General features: G+C 64.1%; 1 protein-coding gene across 1 annotated transcript in view; it reads left to right on the forward strand.

The window, feature by feature from the left end:
- The window catches only part of SND1 (staphylococcal nuclease and tudor domain containing 1), a 116,923-nt gene that overhangs the window by 34,702 nt on the left and 57,054 nt on the right, over window positions 1-25,167 (forward strand). Inside the window, exon 11 of the mRNA XM_035569324.1 lies at window positions 12,866-12,955. Within this exon, the coding sequence (XP_035425217.1) occupies window positions 12,866-12,955 (90 nt within the window). The remainder of the gene's footprint in view (window positions 1-12,865; window positions 12,956-25,167) is intronic.

Here is a 25,167-nt window from a genome sequence, read left to right on the forward strand (position 1 = left end):
TGTGCCGCAAGAGCTCAGCCCTTGCTAACCCGGATCCTGCTCACGCAGGAGCTCCCCGTGGCTGGGGCTCTCCAGGTCCCCTCCCCACCATCTCACAATTCCCGGAGCAGCCCCGGGCTGCGGCTGAGCGCAGCCGTCAGCCTGCGGGGCTGGGAGCGGGGCGCTGGGGGTGAGCAGCCTTCCCTCGGGTGGGCTGGGGCACGGTGCTTGCCCCGTGGCCGCTGGCCCCTCGGTGTGCTGAAGGTGCTCGTGGGCTTGGAGGAGTTCCCGTGGTGAAGCCGGCTCGTCCCGGTGCTGCACGGGCAGGATCCGTCCCATCCCTCTGCTGCAGGAGAGCCAGCTCCCGAGAGGGCGCCCGCTCAACCTGCAGCTGAGGCCGACGAGACGAGCACTATTAATTGGAGCCCGCTGCTAAGGCGATGGCAGCAGGCGCGTGACGCAGCGATGCAGGGGTGCGGGGACCCTGCCGCTGGCTCCGGCCCCTGCGCTGCCATTCCCCTTCCCAAACCGCGCTGCTGCGGGCGAGGAGCGAGGCCGCGGCACGGAGCGGTTGCAGAAGCCCAGGCTGCGAACAGAAACGTGCTTTTGTGCCGGCTTTTGAGGAATTAGGGACGCTGAGCACAGTGGCGGCGGGAGATAAGCGCTCAGCTCTCGCAAGCAATTAGGAGTGCGGCTGCCTCAGCCTCGGCTGCGCCCCTGCTTGGGTTTGAGCCCGGCGGGGGGGCTGCTTCCCGGGGCAGCCGGAGCTGCTGGTGATGTGCCTGCTTTTTGCCCCGGGACGCCGCGGTGCTGCCCGCAGGATGCGTGGCTCTCATGCGGCGGGGGTGGCGAGGGCGACGTCCCCTGCAGGATGCGGGACGAGGGGGAGCGAGGTCAGGGTCCCCGCAGAGCTGCGTGCGCCTGGTGGAAGGCGCTGCCTGCAGAGGCTGAAATCCCTGCAGAAAACCCCGCGTCCTGCTTCGCCTGCTGCCTCTGCGCGCTCCCGGGCTGGTGCTGGTGCTGTGCCGTGCCTCGTGGAGCAGGGGCTGTGTTCCTGGCTGTTTTTTCCCAGCGTGGGGTGAAATCCGTCACGCTGTGCGCAGGGGGCTCCCGGCCTAAACAGCTGCTGCTGCCTCCGGAGAGGAGCAAAGCTCACGGCTTAGCCTGGGGAAAGGAGCGTGAACAGCACCCGGGCGGCTCGGGGCTCCTGACCCATGGCTCTGGCACGGCGGCGGGCGGCTGTCTGTCCGTGTCCGGTGTCTGTGGGTCAGACCGGTGGGGACGTCACCCCAGCCTTGACGTTGGGCAGTCGGTGTGCGCCCCGCTGGGCTGAAAAGCAGAAAGCCCTGCGCCCTCGGAGGCTGTGGTGTGCGGGGCAGGGGCTCCCCCTGCTCTTCCCATCGCGATGTAGCAGAGGAGGAGACCCCCATGATTAGGGGGTAAAAGGTGTAAATCAGAGCCTCTCCTGAAAGGCTTAGCGAGTGCTTTCAGGCTTGATGGAGGTTGACGGTTGCTGGAGAGTCCTCAGGAGCGCGGGGACCCGAAGCCCTGGGGAGGGCGTCCCCGCAGCACCATAAATACTGGGCTGGGCGCTGAAGGGTTTTATGGGAGAGGCGGAGGATGGTCACGGGATCGGTTTTATGGGAAGAGGCCTGGATGGAGCCGTTGCCCTTCCTGGTAGCTGCTTTCTGCAGGTTGCTCGCTCTCCTGCCCTGACTTTGCTGGCCCCCACCCCAAGGACACCGGCTTGCAGGGGGACGTCTGGCACCGGGGATGTGCGTGGCTTCAGCCCGGCGCTGGGCTGTGCCAGGAGCTGTGGCTCGACCCACGCACATGCTGCGGGTGCGATACCCACGACTCGGTGCCAGGGTGCCCTCCGGCCACTGCAGGGATGTATGTCTGTCCACGTGCAATTCTGGCGGTGCTTCAGCCGATGGATGCTTCCACAGCCTGGCTTTTGGGGAGGAGGAGGAGGAAGAAGAGGAGGAGGAGGAGGAGGGCAGCATCGCCCCGTTCTGCTCGCACTCATGCCCATGCCATGGAGAGGCACCAGGCGTACTCACAGTGGGCTGGGAATGGCTGGGTGGGTGCCGGGGCGCTGGGGGCACCTTTCTGCACCCGCTGCAGGGCTGGGGGATCCCGAAGCAGGGCTGCTTCTCCTCGCCCTGCCAATGCGCTCTGACAGAATGCAAACCTCGTTAAAATGGTAGGCTTCCAATTACAAGGCTCCAGCAGGGAGTCCGTTTTGATAATGAAAGCGATTAAAATGGGGACCTCTCTATTTTTTTTGCTATAGATGTTCAGCTCAGAAGTAGCTTGGTTTGCTGCCTTTAATTGGACCCTGCTAATGATGCTGGAGCCATTCCTCGGCCTGAGGTGCTCCAACACCCACCTGAGGGCTTGCCACCCACCTGGGTGCAGTGGGGACGATTCAGCCCTGGGGCGACCCCCCCCAGTTCCTGCTGTGGCTGGTGCTGGGAGCCCCGTGGTGTGCAGGGTTGGGGGCTGCTGGTTTTGGGGGCTCTTGGTGTGTGCCAGAGGCTGCATGGGCACCATTCCTCCCCATTTTATACCCGTGTGGTTTCATTCCTCTTCCCCTCCAAACTCTGGGTTCACTTGGCTCCTTGTGTGCTCGGCAGTGCTGGGGCGCTCGTCCCCGCGAGCTGTGCTGGTGCTGCTGCCGCCTGCCTCGCCATGGCACCCTTGTGCAGCACCTGGCCGCTCTGCTCTCCTCTTGTAGTCACTGCTGTAGCAAATGGAGAAGTTCCGAATTTCTCCCAGAATTTGTGCGCGGCTGCTGGGGCACCGGGGAGGAGCGCGGACACCCCCGGGGTGCCCAGGACAGAGAGGGGAGCAGGCGCAGGGCACCTTCGGGACGAGGCTGTCACACATACAAGCTGTGTGAGCGATGTGCTGGGGCTCCCTGAGCCTCCTGCCTGCCCTCCCACCACAGCCTGGGGCCCGGGAACAAGGTGGGAGTGACCCTGCCGCAGCAGCTGCGGGATAACAGGCACCCGGGGGAAGCTTCTCCCTGACCCCCATTAGTTTAGAGGTGCCCTTTTGCCCTGAAGCCTTTGAGTATTATGGAGCTCCCAGAATGGCTGCTTGCGGCTAATCCTCTTACGGTTGTAACTCTGGCTGTTCTCGTTAACTGAAGGAATATCCACCGAGATGCTTTGATCTTCCCCTCACCTCTCTGAGACCAGCGGGAAAAGAGCCGCAGCCGGGGCTGCCTCCGCTCGCCAGGCTCAGCAGCGGCCGGCTGCTGCGACAATTGTGCTGCTCCCGTGCAGCCCCTCGGGGGTCACCGATAGCTGCTGGTGATGGTGGCACCCCAAAATGCCGGGGCTGGGGGACAGCCACCCCTCCGTGCTGGCGCCGTGGGACTCATGCTGCTGCGCGAGGAGCCGAGCTGGTGCCAGCGCTCGGTAAATCGCGTCCCGCAGGGGCTCTCAGCGCGCGCTCTCTCCCTTATCGCCGCTTAAAACCCTTCCTCTGCGGCTCAGCCGCAGCCGCCCCGCGTTTATCGTTCCTCTGAAGTGTTCCAGGGCACGTGCCGCCTTGGCACCGAGTGCCTGCTGCCAGGGAGCTGCTTCGCAGGCAATCCAGGAGCTGAGAGCACTTCTCCAGAAGAGCAGGCAGGGCTCAGGGTGAGGTGCTTGAGGAGCTGGAAGCGGCACTTGACGCCGCGCGCCCAGGGACTGGCACCGCTCATGCAGGCAGGGGATGCCTGAGCAAAGCGCCGGTCGTTTCAGCGGGAGCCCCTCGCCCTTGTGTCCTGGCTGCGAGCGCTGCAGGACTGCAGGCACCTCGACACCGTGCTCCTGGAGCCGCTGCTGCTCCCGGTGCCGTCCCTGGCCCTGCGGAAGCGCCGCCCTGCCCGTGGACGAGGCGCTGGGGCAGCGGTGCCGGTGCTTGTGCTGCCCCCACGTCCCCACGTGTGCTGTTAAACCAAGCGCATGCCTCCGCGTCCTTGCAGACAAAGCCTCGAGGCGTTGCAGAGCCTCTGGCAGGGAAAAGCCTCTCTCTCCCCGGAGGCTCGGCAGCAGCGTGCTTTTTTTTTTTGCTTGCCGGCTGCGGTCACTTCTTTAAAGCCCCGTAGCCGGGCCCCGGTGTCGGACACGCTTGTAACGGCAGCAAGGAGCACGGCGCCGTGTTCGCTGTCACCGCCTCGCTGTCCCCGCTGATGGATGTCGTGTCGGCACGTCCCCGCCAGCCGAGCGTGCCGGGTTCAGCCGAGGCTGCGCGGGGGCGGGAGGGCTGGGGCCGCCGACGTGCCGCGCTGCTCTCCCGGCCTCCCAGCTCCCCGTGTGGGGCGCTGAGCAGGGCGGCACTCGAGGACTTTTTAATGCATCCCCCACGCTGCTGCCCCCGGGGATTTCCCTGCCCGCAGGAGGGAGCCCCGCACCCCGGGGGAGGGTCGCATCCTTCCCCCCGCAGGCGCACCGTGACGCATGCCGTGATGCTCCGGGGGGGCACCAGGCACCTGTGGCAGTGCTCCCCTGCGCGAAGCTGAGCCGGCAGCAGATGCAGGCTCAGGATTTGTGGCTCTGTCGTTGCTGCAGCTGATTGCCCTGGGTCGGAGAGCTGCCAGCAGCTTGTTGCCTTGCAGGGGTGTTCTGCCCTGGGGGCTGCCTTGTAGCAACGGCTGGGGTGAGAGGGTGGGCAGCGGGGGGCTCCCTTCAGTGGGTGGAGGCACCAGGAGGGTACCTGAGCGCTTTGGAAAAAGAGAAAGAGGTCGGGAACATGGGCAATGCGCCTGGGTGCAGGGTGCAGTGTGTGGAGCTGTGGGGTTTGGTGAGGGGCCTGGTGAGGTGGGCAGGGGGCAGCGCCCGGGGGTCCCGCGGCACCGGGGAGGGGTGGGAAGGGAGGGACGGGTAGGGAGGGAAGGACAGAGGGATGGTGTTGCAGGGACAGAGGGAGGGATTGGGTGGGAAGGGCCCCGGCAGCCCCCGACCCCACGGGGTCCTGCGGCCGGCAGCTCGCGGCCGTTCCCCATGGCTGGCAGCCCTGGGTTGAGCAGTTTGTTCTCCGTGTCACCTCGAGTCGATTTGCCATACTAATCGCTTAACAAATAACGAGCTTCCCTAATTGCGCCGGCACGGGAGGGGAGACCTCTCCCCACCATGGTCCCGCCCCGTGCCTTGGGAAGAGCTGCGTGTCCCAGCTCCATGCCTTTAATTCTGTGACCTTTTCGGGTCGCTGGCACCCACCGCGTCCCATGTCCCACGTGGGGCAGGCAGCTCCGTGCCGGGACGTCCCTGCTCGTGGGTGCAGGTCCAAAGAAACCTGCCTGGTTTGCAGCCATCCCAAACAGAGGATGGTGACGCTGCCTGCTCCGTGCCGGGTGGGTTGCCATCATCCTGGTCTGAGGGACCCGGGCACCGGGGCGCTGGGCACGGGGAGCCCCGAGCCCTGCAGGGCAGTGAGGAGCCGCGGGTGCTTTGTGTTCAGCCCCCTCCTGTTGCAGGGCGCCATCCTTCGCGGCAGATACGGGCCGCTGGCTTCCTGAAAATAGACTCTAATTGGCTGCTGTGCAGTGTAATGATTTTAATTTGACAAGAGGGCCGTAATTCACTTGTCCTGCTGCGTGTTTAGAGCCACACGTGAGTGGTTTGAAGCGGAGGGGCCGGGGGTGCCGTCCCCCTGCGCTCATGGCCCCGTGCAGGGCGCACATCCCCAGGGTGGTGCAGCTCAGACCCGCTTTCAGGGCCCCCCATGCTTCATTTTGAACAAGAAGCTTTTTTTTTCTTTTTTTTCCTGGCTTTCCTGGCACAGATCTGCGGGCAGCAGCATGCTGCTATTGATTTCCAGTTTAAAATTCTCTGCTTCCAGGAGTGTGGGCGAGCAGCTGACCCCCTCCCCTTCCCCAGAAACTCCAAAGATGACGCTCAATGCATCGACTGGCTCGATAATAAAACGACTTCCTCGCTGCACACCTTTAATTAAATAAGGCTAATAAGCCTTTTTTTTTTTTTTTTTTCCCTTTCCTGCATGCCTGATGCCTTTCCCCTGGCAGCCGGGAGAGCCAGGGCCACCTATTGGCATGCGCCGTGCCACGGGGTCGTGGGGGTCCGGTGCTGCGGAGAGGGTGCCCGAGCCAGAAGTGCCGCTCACCTGTAGCTGTGCTCTGACAGCTCTTCCCAAAACCTCTGCTTCCCCTCCCCTCCCGCAGCCTTTCCAGGGCTCGGCAGCTTTTCTGCAGACAGCACCTTGCACCCAGACCCCGAGTCCCAAAGCCAGGAGACGTTGCCGCTCGGCGCCTGGCTTTGCAGGATCGCGGAAGACGTGGGAGCCCTCGCTGCATGCAGACAGCGGGGCAGCTTACGGGCGTGCTGCTGCGGTTCAAGCTCTTGGCTGGAAAAGCGGTTTAAAAAAGCAATATCTTTATATGTGGCCATAATTGCTGGATGTTTGATGGTCGTAGAATTTAGTTAGCGTCCTTGCTTTTATATTGATTTTTAATGTTTATTTGCAAAACCTCAAACGTGTGTCCAAGTTCTTGAACGGCTTCCCAGAATGATCTACTGGGCCACTTCCCCTCCGATATGAAATCCCATTTTTACAGGCCAGCAAAACGGTATTTAATGGTGGCTGACAGGGTAGCGTTTAAGGGCGATATGTATTGGACACTTAAATGTTTCTATTATCTGACTCCCGGCACAGATCATTGCATTTTAGTTGTTCTGGGAATTGCAGAAGGGTTTGCATTTTTCATCAGCGTCACCAAGACGTGGCCTTGGGGGAGACCCAGCCCCTCCTTGGCCAGCACAGTGCCGTGGTGGCTTCTGGCGGGGCATGGCACGGCACAAGGCATGGCATGGCAGTGGCTCCCGGTGTGGTGATGGCTTCTGGTGCGGCGTTGGCACCTGATGCAGGAGTGGCTCCTGGTGCAGTGGCGGTTCCTGGTGCAGCTGCACATCCTGGCCCAGTGGAGGCTCCCAGCACAGCGGTGGCTCCCAGGCACGGCCTGGGGCGAGTGTCCTGGATTGGCGTGGCTGCGGACCCGTGTGTCTCTCCAAGGTCACCGCTTTTTCTTTTCTTTTAAGGCAAATGTTTGCTTTTGTGCAATTCCGTGGAGAGCGGCAGCTGCGTTTGCAGAAGAGGCTTTTAAGCACTTGAGCGCTGCTTCCAGGGCCGGCTTTTCCCCACTCCTCATTAATGCAGCGGCGGTGTTTTACCCAAGCCTTGGAAACCCCTGGTTAAGCAGCGGGTGGAGGAGCCCTCCTGGAGCGCTTGTTCCCCGCCAGCCACGCTCCGGGTGGACTGGAGGGCGCACCCCCTGGGATCCCGGGCAGTCACCCACCCGTGCTTTAAAAGCAGAGCTCAGGCATCTTCGCTGGCAACTCCCTGCCCTCCTCGCGCGGAGGCTGCGGAGCTGCCATCAGGTCACTTCGCGGCTGACTTTAATCGGAGCTGGCGGGCCGAGCCCCCGCGGCGCTGCGCTGCGGGCCGGGCACTGCCGGGGCTGTGCCAGGCTTCGCTGCTCGCTCCCAACATCCCCGTCCTCGCTCCTCCCCTTCCCAAACGCCGTCTTGGACGGGATTAGGAACTTAACAGCCTGTGCCAGATAGACACTTAAACAAGCAATAAATTTGGAGTTCGTTAGTGAGGATTAATTGGTGTTTGCACAGGGCTTTGCCTGTGCAAAGCAGTAGATAGGAGCCAGAGCAGTGTTATTTGCCTTGAAGCTTCGCTGTGACCTTGTTGGGGTTCAGGAGGGGCCCGCGGTGCACATCCTGCTGCTGGCAGCTTTTTGCATCCCTCTGCTGGCGTCCCTTTGCATCCCGACCCCCACGTCCCATCACATCCCACCGCCTGCATCCCTTTGCATCCCAGCACCCACATCCCACCACATCCCACCACCCACATCCCATCACGTCCCGCTGCCCACATCCCCTTTCATCCCAGAATGGCCACGCTGCAGAAGCGCATGGACGACAGCCGCCTGTGGGCTGAGCCACGCGTGCCCTGGGCCACCCGGGAGCACGCTGAGGACTCGGGGACAGGAGCTGCTCCGGGAGCCCCGCGGGCAGAGCAGGAGCCCGAATTTAGCCAGCAGCTTGCGCATGCCTCCAAGGTGGACGTCCTGGAGCCGCTTGGATGGAGCTGGGGAGCAGCAGGCAGCCTCTGGCTTTGCAGGGAGGAGAGGGTGGGTTTGCCTGCGTGGGGGCTCGGCTCCGGCTCCTCCGCACCTCGGGGCTCCTGTCTCCTCTCCGCCTAGGGGAGCGGAGAGCAGGGAGGTGACCCCTGGGGCACTCGGTGCTTCCAGAGCTCTCCTGGGCCCTGCAAAGCCTCTGCCCTCGAGCAGCTGCCCTGGAATTTTGGCTGTGCTGGCGGGTCCCTCGCGCCGTGCCGTGGGCATGTCCCGCGAGATGCTTTAAGTCACCAGCGCCCAGAGAGGCACAGGGCGCCGCACGCCGCCGCAGCCGGCCCTTTATTCTGTGGGCAGCACACGGCTCCGTCTGGGCCACCGCTCCGCTTGAAAAAGAATCAATATTTGGCAGCAGGCAGCAATCAGTAAATGGAAGCCGGCTTCGCGCGCCGCATTTGTTAGGATGTAATTGGGAAGGGGTGGAGGGGGAGGTCAGCAGCAGCTCGTGCGCGCTTGTCACCGCCCGCAAGCGGCCGCGGCTGTGCGGGCAGGCGGCTCCTCGCTGCCCCTCGCTGTCCCTGCGTGCCCCTGGCTCTCCCTCGGTGAAACTTGGTGTCCCTGGGTGTCCCTCGGTGCCCCAGGACTGAGGCAAGCCCTCGAGCCCTCCCGCTGCACAGCCCTGTGTGCCAGGATGGGAGTGGGAGGCACGGAGGAGCAGCATCCCCGCGGCGGCGCGGCGCAGGGCTCAGCCCGCCCGGCTCCCCGGCCCCAGGAGCTCTCTCGCTGTCCCCGCGCGGTGCTTTTTCAGCGGGGCGATGGCTGCCGCTGCCTTCCGCTGCTCTGCAGCGCTGGGCTGTGAAATGAGGAGTTAGTCAGCCCTGCCGCTCGGCGGGGAGCAGCCCGGCCCCGCTGCGAGGGGACGAGGCCGGCTCTGTGCTGCCGGGGCCGGGGATGCCTGGGGGCTGTTTGGAGGTATGGGGGGGGGGGACACGGCGGCAGCTCCGCGCAGACCCCGCTGCGAGCGCTGTGGGATTCATCACGCGGCTCGACTCCAGCTCTGGCGCGGGGCTGGGAATTTTTCTGGCACCAGCCAAGTGATGGAAACGCCTCCGTCCCCGGGGAGGGGAGCGGTGTGAATAACGCATCCTGCTGCTGCGTGCTGCCTTCGGGGCTCGGCGCCGGCAGTGCCAGCATTCCCCGTGGCAGAGGCTGTGCTCTCCGTGCAGGGTGGCTGATTTTTCCTCCAGCCAGCCTCTCCAGCAACGTGGCCTTACGATGCCCGTGCCCTCACCTGGCTTTGTACGGTTGGGGGCAAGAAGAAAGCCCCCGCCGTGCGTGAAAAGCCGGCTGAGCGCAGGAAAAGCCCCCCTGGGCCATGGTGCAGCGTCCTACATCACGGGTCCATGCCGGCCTCGCCCAACCACCCAGTGGGCATCAGAGCTCCTTTCGGGAAGAAATCATGTCTCTGCTGACCCCATGCCTGGGTCCTGTCCTCACTGCACCTGCAAAGGGGTTTTCAGCTGCTGCGTGGAGCAGGGGCCTCCTGCGGGATGGGTTCGGCACCGCTGGCTGCTGCGTGCAGGATGCCCTCGCAGGATCCGACCGTCTCCAGCACCCGTGGCTGCGCTGAGCAGCACGGGCACGGGGAGGGAGCAGGTCCAGCGAGCAGCCTGCGAGCGGTGCCTAGGAGATCATAAACTCTATCAAAGCCTCATTCATTATGGGAGAACGTGGAGTGAAATTGCCGTCGTGTCTTTGTTCGCTTGCTCCCTCTCCCATCTGATTCATTTCCTTCATTTCCTGCTGCTTCTGCCTTATCTCGTTCCTTTCAATTTTCTCCTCCCTTTGGTTCCCCTGGCTGGGCACCAAGGCTGCGCCGCGCTCACTCTGCCCCGGGCTGCTGCAGCGCCGCCGTCGGGATGGGTCTTCGCTATCCAGGCAGCAAGGGAGAGGCAGGGACAGAGGCAGGAGCAGCAGGCCCGGGGCAAGGGGGAGCAAATCTGGGGGCCGATGGATTTGCAGCCTGACCGCGCTCAAGCTGCGGGGTCAAATGGCTGTGGTGTGGCCAGGACCCCTGGTAGGGCTGGGGTCTGCCCCACTTCTGACATCTCCGGTTCCTGGGGGTGTGTGTCCAGGGGGTCCCAGGTGCGGGTCCATCGAGGGAGGGCAGCAGCTCACAGCCCCCATGCCCTGCGGTGTGCACCCCTGCTCTGAGCCATGGCCAAGCTCCGGCTGTGCCACACACAGAACCTGGGCATGGTGTCACCTGCGGGCACGGGGATGAGCAGGGACGACCGGCTGCGCTGAGCCGAGCCCTGCAGGGTTTACTGGGGCCACTGGCTAGCAGCACCCAGCTCCTCCCTTTGCCCTGCCTGATGGGTCCTCGTCACGCTGCTGGGACCTCCCATACCGAGGGATGGAACCCTGCCCAGGGCTGGCCACGGGTTCCCGTGCCCAGCAGGAGCCCACCCTGGGGTGCTGGCACTGGTGCTGGCTCCAGCTCCGTGCCGAGGGCCACCTGCCAGTGGCACAGGCAGCGGTGGGGACATTTGGAGGCACCAGCCAGGGGCTGCTCCGCTCCTGGCAGCGCGGCTGTGACCACCCTCGAGCTGGTGGCGGCCAACCCAGCCTCCGCGGTGCTGTGCTGAGCACCGGTGTTGGGTCCAGAAGCCCCAGCGAGCCTCAGGACGGCGGTGCTGGTTGGGAAGCGGGCGGTGCGGTGCTCCCCGGGCACGGCAGCAGGGCTTGCTGGTGCTGTGCAGGTGGGAGCAGCGCCTGCCTCCAGCACCGGGGTGCTGCTCCTCGCATCGCGCTGCAGGCTCGGCGGTGGGCGACGTTCCCGGCACCAACATCCTTCGCTTTCAGCTGCTGCCGAATCTCTGCCTCGTCTCCGTTCTTCGCGTCGCGCCCATCCAAGCGAGAGCAGCCCCGGCTCTTCCTTTGGCTGCGGTGCAAACGCGGTGCTCGGCTCGGGGCCCCCCCGCCCGCTGCAGCCGTGGGCAGCGCCTCGGGGCCGCACCAAACGCTGGCACGGCACGGCGGCTGCCCCGCTCCCCGCCAGCTCCCGCGGCAGCGTGAGTCGTGAGGAATGGTGGTTGTGGGTTTTTGCTGTAATTGCAAAACTTCTGGAGCAGGAGAGAGCACCCGTGGCCGCCCTGTGAGTGCTGCAGCTCTTCTCCAAGCCTTCCAACGTTCCCCTTGCTGCTGAAATCCCCAGGGAAAACGCTGGAGACTTGCTGCCTCTGTTGCGGGTGTTGTCCTGAGCTGTGGCTGGCTGAAGTCTCAGGCTGAAGCTGCAATTCAGAAGTCTCCCTTTTACATGAGGATCACGCAAACCGGCAGTGTAGTTTTGTGTCTGCGAGCTCTCGCTGTGCCTGGAGCCTGTGCAGCAAAGCACAGAGTGTCCAAAATCACAGACACGAGCAGTTTGTCCACAATCACAGACACGAGCAGGGAAGCTCCCAAGGGGGAGCTGCCACCGTGGCCCTCCGGAGACGGAGCCCAGCAGCACGTTGGCTTTTAAAGCGAGTTTTGTCACCCCGTGCACTGCCCCCAGGGCTGGCACAGCCTGTGGGGGACGAGCCCCTTAGGGCAGTGGGTCCAGGGGCACCGTCTCTGGTCCAAGAACTGATCAGTCCCCGGAGCTGGGTCACGGGGGGGGACACGCAGGGATGTCACCGTGCGCCCACCCTCGCTCTCGCCAGGCACCTGCTTTGGGCGCTTGCGGTGATGGCGGCAGGGGGGACCCGCAGCCCTCGTGGAACTGCTGGCATTGCTGGCATCGGGGCTGGTTCTGCCATGGGGCAGGTGCGGTGCAAGTCTGGGGGCTTGGAAATCCCATGGCGAACCTAAAAACTGACCCAAACTGCAGCCGCATGCCGGGCTGCGTCCTTTGAGTCCCCCCAGCAGGTTTTGGGTGCGTTGCACCTCCCTCAACCAGCGCAGCCCCGTGCAACGCTCAGGTCTGCGAGCGAGATGTTGTCTGCTCACAGCCCAGATCCCGGAGGCACCTCGTGTAGGTGCTCGTGTCTGTTACCTGGTACCGATCACCGGGTTTGCTGCTGCAGATTCTGATCAGCGGCACGATGTGGCCGGGCCCTGCAAGTCCCTGCAGCGGCTCGGCTCAGCCCTGCCTTCCCCGGCCCTTTTTCGCCCCCTGCATGCCGCGGGATGTGCCTGGCCCCGCTGCTGCTGCTCAAGTCCCCGCTGCTATTTCTGCTGGAAAACTGCTTCCCGCTCAGCCTTTGAAGGGGTTTCATCGCCGCGAGCTGCCCCGAGCTGCTGATGGGCAGCGAGCGGCGGGATGCCCTCCGCGTCCCTTCCCTTGGCATCTCATCCCGCAAGTGCTATTAATCACGGCCAATAACGAGCTCCTCTAATGAGCAACTTTTGTGCAGGAACCTGCGTGAGCAGAGGCCGCGTACCCAGCTTGCAAGCTTTCTTAATTACCGAGCTCTCCTCGTTTCATGTTCCCCTGCCCTGGGTGGGAGGCGGCGAGCAGGGGAAGGGGCTGCTGCTGTGTGCGGTGTTTGGGGTGTGCTGGGTTTGGGGGTGCTCGTGGTGCCTAGATCAGGGCTGAGGAGCTTTTGGCAGCCATGCTTGGCGTGCCCCACTCGGGCAGCATGACCCCCTTCCCTGTTGTCTGCACCCTTGGGGGCTGCTCCCGAAGCACCCATGGGTGCTGGGTGCTTGGGGTCCGTCCGAGCAGGGGAGCGCACCGCGATGCTCCAGCTCCATGGGGGGATTTTGGGAGCTCCCCGTGACCTGTGCCCCTCTCTGCTCCTCCCGCAGGACAAGAACAGGAAGCTGAGGCCCCTCTACGACATCCCCTACATGTTCGAGGCCCGGGAGTTCCTGCGCAAGAAGCTCATCGGGAAGAAGGTACGGAGGGGCTGGGGCTGGCGGCGAGGTCCTTGCCCGCTCTCGGTGTGGGTGGTGCCGGGGGGGCCTGGTTGGCTGGGGGGGGAACAGCGCCATGGTTTGGGGGTCAGCAGGATCGGCTCCATGCAGCAAATTGCCAGAGACACCCAAAGCTGGAGCATCCTCATGCCTCAGCCCTGCTCCCTCCCAGGTCCCGTGGTGTGTCCTGCTTATCCAGGAGGGCTGTGTACCTGCAGAATTTCATCTTTTCCTTTGTTTCCCTGGCATATTTTTCGAGGCTGGTTTAGAGCAGTTCGGGGGAATGAAGAATATAATGTGCACTTAACTACTGAAGCACATGCTCAAGATGCAATTTTCAAACGCTCATAAAATGGTCAAATAAAATCAATTTCCTTCATGGCGAGGCTGCTCACTGCTGCTCATTGAGGACTATTTCCATGCCTAATTGCATCTTTCCATTTCAGAGCCCTGTTTATATATTAAAAAAAAAAAATAGCAGCTTGCGAGACTTTTGTAATGGGAAGTCTGTCACTTGTCGTGCTCGAAAGCAACTGCAAGGATGTTGCTGGGACTTGTGAAGAGAGCTCAGGTCTCTGAAATGGAAACAGCCTCGTGCCAGCACCTGGAGCAGTAGCAGCAGCAGCAGTAGCAGCAGCGCTTTGTGCTGCCGGGGCAGTGGCACCTCCCTGCCCAGCTGGGGGCTCTTGAGTCCTGCAGGCAGCAGCCACGTGCCCTCGGGGAGGAGCACGGCTGTGGGATGCCCCTGGCGAGGGGCAGGAACTGTGGTTGCAGGGGGGATGCCCTGGTGGGCAGCTCGGGGGAGCACGAGCCCCCCGTCCGTGGGCTAGAAGTGTGGTGCTGCTGGAGAAGGGGCGGCTGCGCCCCGGCCGCCCCAGCACGACCCCTGTGCAGGCTGGTTGCAGGCACCGTGCGCCCCTCGTCTGGGCAAGGACTGGCTCCCGCGGGTGCTCCGATGGCCGGGGGAGGCTCCAGCGCGCCAAGAGCCCGGAGGAGCAAGGCTGGGTGCTTGCCATGCAGGGCAAGCCGGCGGTGCTGGCCACAGGGAGGTTGCAGAGCGCTGCGCCGGCACTGCTGAGCACCGTGCCAAGCGCCAGCCCCTTCCCGCTGCCGTGCCAGGCCGGCGCGGTGTCCCGGTTCGGCTGGGGTAGAAGAAGAAGACCGTGTCCCTGGCAGCACCGGGTAAGGGCTCCCCCACCCTGCCCTGCTTGGCTGCTGCTCAAAGCCGCGCTTTTTCTCCCAGATTCTGCTTGCAAGCCACGTGCCGGAGGGCACGGCCGTGTGCTGGCAGTGCTGGGGAGAAGGAGGAGGAGGAAGAGGAGGAGGAGGAGGAGGAGGGTCCTGCCTTCCTCACAGCGATCAGCACGGGGTTCCACCAGGCACCGTGCCCGCAGGGGTGGGCGCAGGATCAGTCCCAAGGGAGGCAGGCGGCGGCGCAGCCTCGCTGCGGGAGCCACGCTCCTCCTGCTGCGCTTGGATCGCTTTCAGCAGCAGAACGAGCAAGGCAGGAGAGCCGCCAAGTGCCAGCGGTTCCCGTTCCCGAAGTGGCTGGTCAGGAGCCAGTGACCCCCAGAAATAGCAGCAAAAAGCCTCTGGGCTGCGGGTGGAGGCAGCCTCCGTTGTGAAAGCCCCCGATCACCTTGCGGAGCGGCGCTGGGGCTCCGGCGTTCCGGCAGCCCTGGGAGCCGGGCGCCCCGTTGCCTTTGATGTTGCATAGTTTGCTTTATAAATATTTCCTTTGTCAGCTCCACGTTTTTCACTTCAGATTAATTTGATTGAGTAAAGCGATGAAAAAATCCTTTACGTTAATGATCAAAACAGTCCCCCGAGGTTGGCGGTGCGTTCTGATCTGAAATGACAGCCTCACATGCGGTGGCGTGCCCTTGCCTTCTCACGGCTGGCTGTCAGCATCGATCTTTGCGGCAAAATTCCTCCTTTCCCACCCCCTTTTTAATATACTTTTAAACCCCACCCCGGCAGGGAATTAGCGACTTCTGAGAGCTGTCTGCTTCCAGGGAGATCAAACGGGGTGGGCTGGCGCCGCGCTGCGCGTGCTTGCGGCGGAGAGCCCAGGGAGCCCTGCCACCCCGAAGCCACGCGCGCGTGGTCCTCGCTCCCCAAGTCCCCTGAGCACCCGCCCCAGCTTGGCCCCAGGGCTGAGCACACGCTGTGCCCCCCCAGGAGCCCCCGGCTGCCCCACATTGGGCATGGGGACAGGGATGGGAACAGGGACGGGGCTCTCCCTGCCCTTCATGGCCCAGCCTCGGCAGGGAGCAGCCGCCCGCCCTCCTGGTGCCTGCTGCTCACCTGGCCCGGCGTGGCGGTGTGACAAGCCCTGGGCGGGATTGCTGCTAGCAGCAGCTCCAGAGGAGCGCGATCATCCCCTTCAAGGCCGATGAATTGGATATTAGGAATAATTAGGCCAGGAGGAGCTTTCGGTCCGGCTGCCGGTGCTTCATCAGCTGCCGCCTCAGCCGCGAGCAGTGAGCCGCAGGGCTTGGCCGTGCCGTGCCCCAGGCTGCCTGCGGGACAGGGGACAGGGGCTTGACCCCCTGCGGGTGCTGTCCCTGCACTCTGGGGACCCTCCTGGTGGCTGCTGTCCCTGCACGGCCCTGGGGACCCTCCCCACCATCACCGTCTTGCGCAGCGGTGACCTTGCCTCCTGGGTGCTGTCCGTGCGCGGTGGCAGGTCCGGAGGGCGGCTGTGACACTAGAGGGAGCTGCGCTGTGGGAATTGCAGAGCCAGGTGTCCCCTGTCCCCCCTCAACCCCATCCCACCCCAACGTACCCCATCCCACGGCAAGTAGCACCCTGGTCACCCAGACCCCAGCTGGGTGACAGCTCGCAGCCGCTGTCACCATCCCCTGCCCTCCGCCCCGCAGCGCGGTCCCCGCACATCCCCGCGAGGTTCCCTGCCCGCCCGTGTCAGGGCTCTGCACGGGCCAGGGAGGAATCAGTGCAGGGCCAGGGCTGCCTGGAGCTGCCGTGAGTGTGGCAGGGCTTCGCTCCTGGGTGGCTTCAGGCAGCCTGCAGGGTCCCCTCGCTGTCCCGGGGCTGGGGACAGGCTGCTGTTAGCCGAACCCAAGGGGGTGCCCGTGCCTCTGGGACCCGTCCCTGGCAGGGTGGGTGCCGGTGGCTGAGCTTTGCCTGTCCCCCTCCCACACCGTCTGCTCCCATTCATGGTCTGACATCCTCTCCTCTTCCTCCTCTTCCTCCTGCTGTGTGGGAGCAGCCGGCACACGTGCAGCATCCCCAGTCTCACCTGGCTCTGCTGCCGCCGCTCTGCTCCCAGCCGGCGAGGGCGGCCGTGCCGGATCCTGCCCACTCATCCTGCCGGCCCCGCTGCCCTCATCCCTCTCCGTCAGCCCACGGTGGAGCCATCGGCTCAGCCAGCACTGCCCATTTCACCCCCGGAGCTGGGCACCAGCAGCTCCCCATTCCCTTGTGCCTTGCACTTCCCCGCGGGGACGGTCAGGGGCCGCCTGGCTCTGGGGCCACCGAGGTTTGCTCGAGCGCCTGAAGGTGGAGGGGGCTGACAGCAACCCCCCCCCCCCCCATCTCTCTGCACCCTCAGCCGTGCGCTTTGGGGTGGGGAAGGTGCAGCGATGGGAAGGCAGCAGGGGCTGGTTTTGGGGTCGGAAGCCCCAAAGCCACCTGTGTGGGGTGTTGGGACCCCTCGGTGGCCGGGAGACGCAGCCACAGGTGCCTGGCCGTGCCACACAGCTTGTCCCCAGAGCAGGGACAGCCCTGCCGGCCCCCCCGCGCCGTGCTGCCGGGCGGGAGGCAGGGGGACCCCGCAGAGGGTGTTTCCCAAACCCCGCTCCAGCAGTGGGCTTTGGCACGCTGGTGGGAAGCAAATTAATGTTTCACTGTTTGACGCCGCTGAGATTATTCCTGGCAGCGCTGAGCGCAGGCAGTGTGGTGGCTCCGCCGTGCTTTCCCTCTCCTCCCCGGACCGCGGGGGCATCGCGGGGGCATCGCCACGTCCGAGCAGATGAAATGGGCTGGAGCCGAGCGCCTCGGTGCCCCGCTGCCGCTTACTGCTCCGCCACCGTGTTGAGCCCCCGGCTGCGCTGCGGCTCCTCGGGGTGCCCCCTTCTCCCCGGCAGCGACGCGTTGCAGCGGTGCAAGTTAACGTGCCTGCCTCGGGCTCTGGGTGGGCAAAGGGAGCCCGGAGCAGCTCCTGGGCTGTGCCGTGGCTGCTTTGATGGGCGCTCGTGTGCATCTGGGGCGAGCGGGGGCTTGGGCACCCCTTTGGGATCCCGGGGACGGCTGCGGGGCTGTGCACACAGGGCTGCGGGAGGGCTTTGCTCCTAGAGTCCCTTTCCCACCTTTGCTCCTGGAGCCCCTTGCACATCGCCTTTTCGGCCCTGTGGCACCTCGTTCCCTGGCTGCTGGAGCCCAGCATCGCCCTCCAGCCGCCGCATCCCACCGCTGCGCTGCGTCCCCGTGCCGTGGCACGGCGCTGCCGGCCCTGCGGAAGCGCAGGGGCAGAGCAATAGCTTTTCCCCGGGCCCCTGCAGTAAAAATAAACCGCGGCAATAGCTTCCAGAAATAATTCCCTCTGTCCCCCCTCACCCCCCTCCCTGCGAAGAAAGCACTGGAGGGAGAAGACGAAGAAATATTGCCGTGGCCGCGGCCGTTTCCTGCACTCTGAGCCTGCTTGCTCTCGTTTCGGGGAGCACTTATCATGTTAGGAGTGGAGCAGGGCTGCTGGTAACCACATTTGAATTCCCAGGACCCCGGGGGTGGGGGAGAGAGGAGAGAGCAAATATCATCTATTTTCTCTCCCGCCCTTTCATCAGAGCAGCAGGAAGTTTTAGAAAGCACCGATTTTCATGGCGCATTGCTTCCCTAACAGACCTCTTTCGCTCTCGCTGTGCTCGGCTGGCCTGATCACAAACCTTGCCTCGGCAGAGAGACGTCGCTCGGGGGCCCGGGGGGACGCGGCCGCGTCCCCCCGGGCCCCCGAGCGACGTCTCTCTGCCGGTACTGATGCTCAGCATCACCGCATCCCGATGCCCTTTCCAAAAGGGGATGCCGCTCGCCGTTCCATCACCCCACCGGGGACACCGGCACCGCGCTCCCCGTTGCACCAGCCCCTTGAGCTCCCCGAGTGACCCGGCTCGGTGGAATTTGCCCCGTGGGACGAGATAAATCAGCTGCCGCGGCCGGCGGGCGTTTGGCTGCTGTGACACGATATGGATTTGCTCGGAGCTGGCTCCCGCCCTGGAATAAATCCGTGGTGCGTGTCAGCGAGCGGGCCGGCTCCCTGCGCGCCGAGCGCTGCCCATCGATCGCAGCGCCGGGCGTGCACCGCTGTTAAGCAGCTTTTGTTAATTACGCCGCCGCGCAGGCAATTGGATAGAGTCTGAATGGGCGCTCTTGGCCCTTTCCTCTAATTAGCTCGGGGGGATTAATCATGTGAACGGGGGGAGAGATGGCACGAGATAACTCAAATAACTCGGTGACAAATACGCCCTGAGCGAGGAAGCGATTCAGTCCCACGCTGCGGCTGTCAGGGGAGCAGAGGGGTGGCTCTCCCTGGGGTGCCCAGCACCCATGGGTGCCCAAGAGGCTACAGCCACGGGGATGTGGGGCTCTGCGGTGCGCCAGGGCTCCGGGCATCCCCACTGGGGACCGCACACAGCGGGTGCATGCCCAGAGCTCAGGCATCTTGGGCGTCTTTCTGCCTGGGCAAAGGTGGCGCGAGGGTGGCCTGCCCTCACCCTCCCTCCACGTGCCTGTGCCTGGTTATCTGCAAAGCCTCAGATTATTTTTAATGCCTCAGGATTTGTTAGCGATGCGGCTCAGGGCTGGAGCCTCATCAAAGGGAAGGCTGACAGCGAGCTGATTAAACCTCTTCTCTGCCGCGGCAGCCCGCGAGCCTGGGATGGAGACCCCAGCATACCTGGAAAGCAGCGGCTGCAGGTTTCCCTGCAGATTTTCCAGGCATCCTCCTTCTGTTTGTGGTCAGAGGCACCCGGCCGCTCCTGGGGCTGCTCCTTTGGGGCTTGCCAAGAGCAGCACTCCGGGCGTGAGCGTGCCAGCGTCCTGCAGACCAGCCCTGGAGCTGGGCTCACCGCTGGGAACAGAGTGGGGTTGGAAGGGGAAAACGTTTCCTCCTGGGAACGTCGTGCCATGCGAGCCACCGGGCACAACTCTGTGCCAATAACTGTGCCAGGGCGTGGGCACCGGCTCCGGAGCCTGCCGGCAGCGCAGCACCATCGCTGCTGCTTCCGAGCACGTGGAGCTGGGGAGGGTTTTGCTGTTCAAAGCCTTCTGGAGAGCTGGCTGCTCCCCAGTGCCCAACTTGGGAGGAATCTTCTCCCTCCTGTATTTTACTTGGAATAAACAGTGTGTGCAGATGCAAATGAGCAGGGGGAGAAGCCTGGCGGCGCGCTGAGCGCTTGGTGCTGCAGCGGCTGAAATGGCTCCATGATAGCAGGGGCAGGCGAAGAGAGCAAGCGCGGGGCCGCGTCTGCTCCCAGCGGCGCGGTGACCAGAAATTCGGGGCCATTTCCTCTCTCTGCGTCCCTTTTCTTCCTTCAGACGCTTCCTCAAATGTCTCTGCCGGGCACTTCCATTTGCAGGCTGCAGCCCTGGTTTTCCCAGCTCGGGCAGGCGCTGCCGTAGCAAGGTCAGTTGTGTCCCGGGGCTGCCGGCGCTGCTCAGCTCGGCTCGGCCGCTCGGGGCCGCAGCCCGGTAAGGAGGGAGCACAAAGCCCCTCCACGAAGCCCCCGAGCCGCTGTGGGCTGCTTTTGGCAACGGCTGGGCTTCTGCAGGCTGCAGGGGTCTCTGCAGCGTGGGGCTTGGGGCATTCCCCAGATGAAGTCCCGGGGTGATGGGCTCTTTGCACGCCTTCGTGATGGGAGGATCCCACGCGGAGAGGTGGAGGGGGCTGGCGAGGAGCTTTGGGAAGCTGAAGGCGAGGCGAGCTGGCTGCGGCTCGCTGCTCGCAGCAGCGCCCTTTCTGCGGGCTGGGCCGAGCGCCCTGGGGAAGGAAGCCGCCCGTGTGGGCGCACAGCGCGGTGCTGGAGCCCAGGCCAGGCTCTGCCAGCTCCGTGTGCCCGGCGGGGAGCAGGAGGCGCCTGGGGGTGCTGCCATGTGGCACACGCTGAGCGTCCCACCGGGTCACCAAGTCACGGAGCAAACGCTGCACCGTTAGGAATGGGACCAGCCTGTGGCTCCCTAATGCAGTAGTGTTACGGTCCTGCTGAGTGGGGTCAGCTGCAATAGGTCCCCATGGGGTGGGAGAGCTGGAGCAGGGCTGCAGACCATGCCTGTGTGCCGGGGCACATCAGACCTGCTGCCCAGCCCCGTTTTTTCTTTCCTCTCTTACTCCCACCAGCAGCACGTGCTGGTACCGAGCTGCTCCGGGACCCGGCCGTTGGCACATCCGCGGCGTGCCGGTGCCTCTCCGCAGCGTCTGAGCTGCTGCTTTCCCCGAAACGCAGCCTCCTGGGGCAGCCCCCCTCTGCGGGATGCTGTGGGGCCACAGTGGCCTCACTCCCAGCGCCAGGGCAGGTGCCAGGACACGAGGGCCCAGCTCCCTGTGGAGTATGGAGGCCGCAGCTCTGCTCCAGCTCGTGCTGGGCCGGTGGGAGCGGGCTGCAGATGGGTCGGAGCAGGCAGCGGGCACCAGGTCCCCCCGCACAGACCTCCCCCTGTCCCCGCACCGCGGTGACCGAGGGGCAGGGGACCCACGTGAGCTGCCTTGGAGCAGCCCAGCAGCTGCGGAGCACTGAACAGGAAAAGCCGAACGGGGAAGATCAGTGCCCGAGCTCCCCAGAGTGGCATCTGCTGATACCCGGCACGGCGGCACAGGGGCAAGGGTGTGCGCGTGGCTGCGGTGGCAGTGCCCACGTTTGGAGGGGCAGGGTGGGCTCCGTGCTGTGTCGGTGATGTCCCCAGGGGTACCCCGTGCCCAGGAGGGTCAGTTTGGTCCCAAGGCATGGGGACAGGGGACAGGACCTCAGGGGTCCCACGTGTGGGCACTTGGGGCATGGCAGGGTGTGCACATGACAGGGGTGGGTGGCAGACCAGACCTGCTCGGCTATAATTACTGCCCGAAACGGCCACGGATCTCCCGTCCCTTCTTTGTCCCAAACTCACAGGGACTATTTTTGCCCCCCCTGCGAGCTTGTGCCACGTGTCTGGGTCGTGCAGGGGAGCTGGGTTGTGCCCGCTTCTGGCTCGGAGGCCGAGCGGATGCTCCCAAAGACCGGAGCGCCAGCGTGGCTGGGGAGCACGTGGGGGGGACCATGCACGGGGGCTGCACGCTGGGTACCACGGACCAGGGACCACGTGCCCGGGGCTGGATGCAGGGGACCACGTGCTGAGGACCATGTGCTCAGTCCCTGAGTACCAGGGACCATGCGCTGGGGGCCACATCCTGGGGCCATGTGGCAGCAACTGGGGGACGGGCACGGGGCACATCACAGGGACCCGGTGCTGGGCACCACGTGCCAGGGACCATGTTAGAGGGACTCTATAACAGGGACCACGTGCCAGGGACCACACCACAGGGACCCCGTGCTGGGTCCCACATGGCAGTGGCGGTGTGCCGGGGACGTGGTGCTTGGCACCCCGGGCACTGCTGCTCCTCCTGGGGATGTGGTGCTCAGCACCCCGGGCACTGCTGTGGGTTTGAGCCCTCCCTGCACGCCCTCCCACACAAGTTGGTGGCGAGTTTTAGGGCTGGGGTCAGCTCAGCCACCCTCTCCCCTCACCGTGGTGCCGGGACGGTGCTGGCACGGCAGGGGTCTCGCTGGTGGGGTGGCCGCAGACCCCGGTGGTGGCAGGGGACAGGGGCGGGTGACATTGAGCTGTGCCGCGGCACAGCTGTAGTGCCGTTCTTCCCGGGGCTGGATCTCCTCCAGGGAGGAGAGCTGCCGGAGTGATTTAATTCACTCTGACTGCAGCTGACCTTGGAAACCCGCCGATAGACGGCCACCATCGACACCGGCTCTGGGGGGGGGGGGAACACGAGCTTGGTGCGGCCCCACGGGCACGGGGGAACCGAGCAGAGCCGGCCGCTGCGCCGGTGGGCTGAGCATCACCGTGCTGACGGGCCAAGCTTTGCTGTGCTGATGGGCCAAGCATTGCCACGCCAATGGTCTGAGCATCACCGTACCAATGGTCCCTGCATCCCACAGCCCACCCCAGGGCCGAGCTCCCTCCCGGTGCTGGCAGCTGCGGGAGCTCAGCACGCTGCTGCCCGTGCTGGGAAAGCGCTCGTCCTTTTTACCCCCATGAAATATTTGCTGGGTTGCAGGTCTGCTGGGTGACGGGGGTGGAGGCTTGTGCGCGTGCCTGCTGCCCGACAGAGCCTGGGTCTGGGGTGCAGGAGGTGCCCAGCTGGGTCTGGGGGTGCAGGAGGTGCCCGGTTTGGGGTTTGCAGGTACATACAGGAGATGCCCAGCCAGATCGGGGGGTGCAGGATGTGCCCAGCCTGGGGTGTGGGTGCAGGAGGAGCCCCAGCCCGCTGGAGCACCCTTCTTGCGGCTGCAGCCCGTGCACCAGGATCATGCTGTCCCTGGTCCGAGGCTTTGCCCTGCCTGGTGCCAGCACCGAGCCCTTCCCTCCTGCAGCCCCCGCTGGAAGTTTCCGCGAGTGGGTTCCACAGAGTGGCACGGAGGCTGTCACAGCAGGAACTGCCCCGACCTTGCTGGGGACACGAGGGGACAGGAGCTGGCCGGGGGAGCAGCAGGGATGCGGCAGCACCCAGGGCTTGGCCATGAAATAGCTTTGAGCTGGGGCTGGGGGTGTCAGGGTGACTCGAGCTCGGTGGCCGCGGGGCCAGCGGTGCAGGATGCGGGCGATGCAGCCACGAGCCAGCTGCCTGCTTGGTGCCAGCCCCGAGCACCTGCTCCTGGCCATTGTCCCCACGGCATCGCTCTGAGCTCGCAAGGAGAAGCATCCCTGTAGCAGCTCTGCTCGGGGCTGCAGGCAGGCAGGAGCCAGGTGCTAATTACCTGACAATTTTAATTTCTGGTTTGCAGCCAGCTCCAGCCGCTGGCACGCTGCTGCTGCTGCTTCTGGCACCCCGATGCCCCGTGCGTGCCCTGGGCCGGGTTGGTGCTGCAGAATCGCCCAGCTCCTCGCAAGGTGCAGGTCCCCACTGCACACCACAGCTCCGGGGCCTTGTGCCGGGGTTGTGCTGGGAGGTACGGGGGGGGTCAGGGCTGCAGGTGGGGTCAGTGGGACACGGGCAGGTCCGAGCCCCTTCGCGCCGAATGCGTAGGAAGCTCGTGGCGAGCTTGTTCTTGCTCCGGGGGGGGGAGTTTTGCCTTTGCAACTTGTCAGCTGCAGCTGTGCTGGCATCACGCAGGCGGGGCACGTGCCGGCTTTGTCACCGCGCTGAGCCTCAGCTGTGCAGGGGACACGGCGCAGTGCGACGCTTTGCAACGCGACAGGACGCGGCACTGTGCGACGCAGTGCGGTGCAGCGCCGCACAATGCGGTGCAACACAGCACCATGCGATGCAACACAATGCAGTGCGGCGCTGCACAATGCACCGCAGCACAACACAATGCCGCACGGTGCAGTGCGATGCAACACTGCACGATGCGACGCAGCACCATGCAGTGCCACGCAACGCAACGCAGCACAATGCAACACGACACAGTGCAGTGCAGTGCAGCACAACGCAGTGTAACACAATGCTGTGCAGCACAGCGCGATGCAACACAATGCTGCACAGTGCAACGCAACACAGCGCAGTGCAATGCAACACCGTGCCATGCAACACAGCACCACGCAATGCAGTGCGATGCAGTACGACACAGCACGATGCAGTGTGGTGCAGCGCAACGCAATGCAGCACAATGCGACGCAGCGCAACGCGATGCAGAACAGCACAACACAACAGCACAATGCAGCGCTTTGCAATGCAGCGCAACACACCACACCACGAGGCAATGCAGAACAAGGCAACGCCGCGCTTTGCGACTCAGTGCAATGCAATGCAACAAAACACCGCAAAATGCAGCACAGCACAACACGGTGCAGTGCATCGCAATGCAGCACAGCACAATGCAGTGCGCGGGTGCTGCAGGCTGAGCTGTGATGCCCAGCCCGACCCCTGCCTGCTCCGCCCCTGCCGTGACGATGCAGGGTCCTAACGATGCAGGGTCCTGACAATGCAGGGTCCTGACGATGCAGGGTCCGTGCCCAGGTGGGGGCTGCCCCGTAGAGCTGCTGGCCACCCTGGCTGTTTGCTGGACACTTTGCCCAGCTCCAGCCGAGGTGTTTCCTAAACGAGCTGTGCCTCGCCGCCTTGCCCGGTGACATTTAAAAGGGCCCTGTAGTAGTTTGAATTCCCTAACCTGCCTTTTGGAGTAATTGTTGTCTTTTTTTCTCGTACAGTTGTTATGACAATAGTTTCACGGGGAGGAATTCCTTTAACCTCTACCCTTAATTGGCTCTTTCCTGACAGAGCTCCCTCTTTTGTTGCTGCTAAAACATGATTAGATCTGCTGCTCCAGTGAGTGATCTGACGGCAGGAAATTTTGACTCAGTCGTACCTTTTTGCATTTTTGTGCTCATTTAAAAAGCAAGGCTTGTAAGGAGCCGACAGTTTGAAAGGGTTTTGGCGACGCTTTCTTGTAGCGCTGCGCTCGACGCCTGTCTGTCTCGGGCTGACGGCACGGAGCGAAAAAAAAACACGGGGAAAGCGTGCAGTGTGTGGGTGTCCCCTGGGGGGCAGCAGCCAGAGGATCCCCCGGGGGCTCCCCCTCCACCTATCCTTGCCCCGGGGCCCTTTTCGGGGCAAATGTGGAGCTTTCTGTCACTGGCAGGGGCCTTGCACTGTCCTCGCTGCGGGCACTGCCCAGCCCCGGCACGGCCTCTGCTCCTCTGGATCAAGCGCCAGCTTTAATGGGGAGAAATCGGCTTTTTTTTGCAGAAGCAGGGTGGTGGGATTAGGTCGGATTTGCATAGAAATGGTGCGTGCAGATGTGGGAATGCATTAGCGGCCTGTTCGAGCACGTGGGCTGGGAGTTCAACTCTGGTTTAATTTTCCCTGCTCTTTATTGCGTTACCGTGGCCGGGAATTGCAGATCCGCGCTGGCACTGCACGCAAGTGCTGGTGCTGCTGGCGCTCTGGGTGCTGCTGGCGGTGCTGCTGGTGCTGCAGGTGCTACCACTACTGCTGGTGTGCTGCCCCAGGACTGGGGAATGATGCCCTGGAG

The sequence above is a fragment of the Cygnus atratus genome, chromosome 1 (genome assembly GCF_013377495.2).
Source record: "Cygnus atratus isolate AKBS03 ecotype Queensland, Australia chromosome 1, CAtr_DNAZoo_HiC_assembly, whole genome shotgun sequence".
Taxonomy (NCBI): domain Eukaryota; kingdom Metazoa; phylum Chordata; class Aves; order Anseriformes; family Anatidae; genus Cygnus; species Cygnus atratus.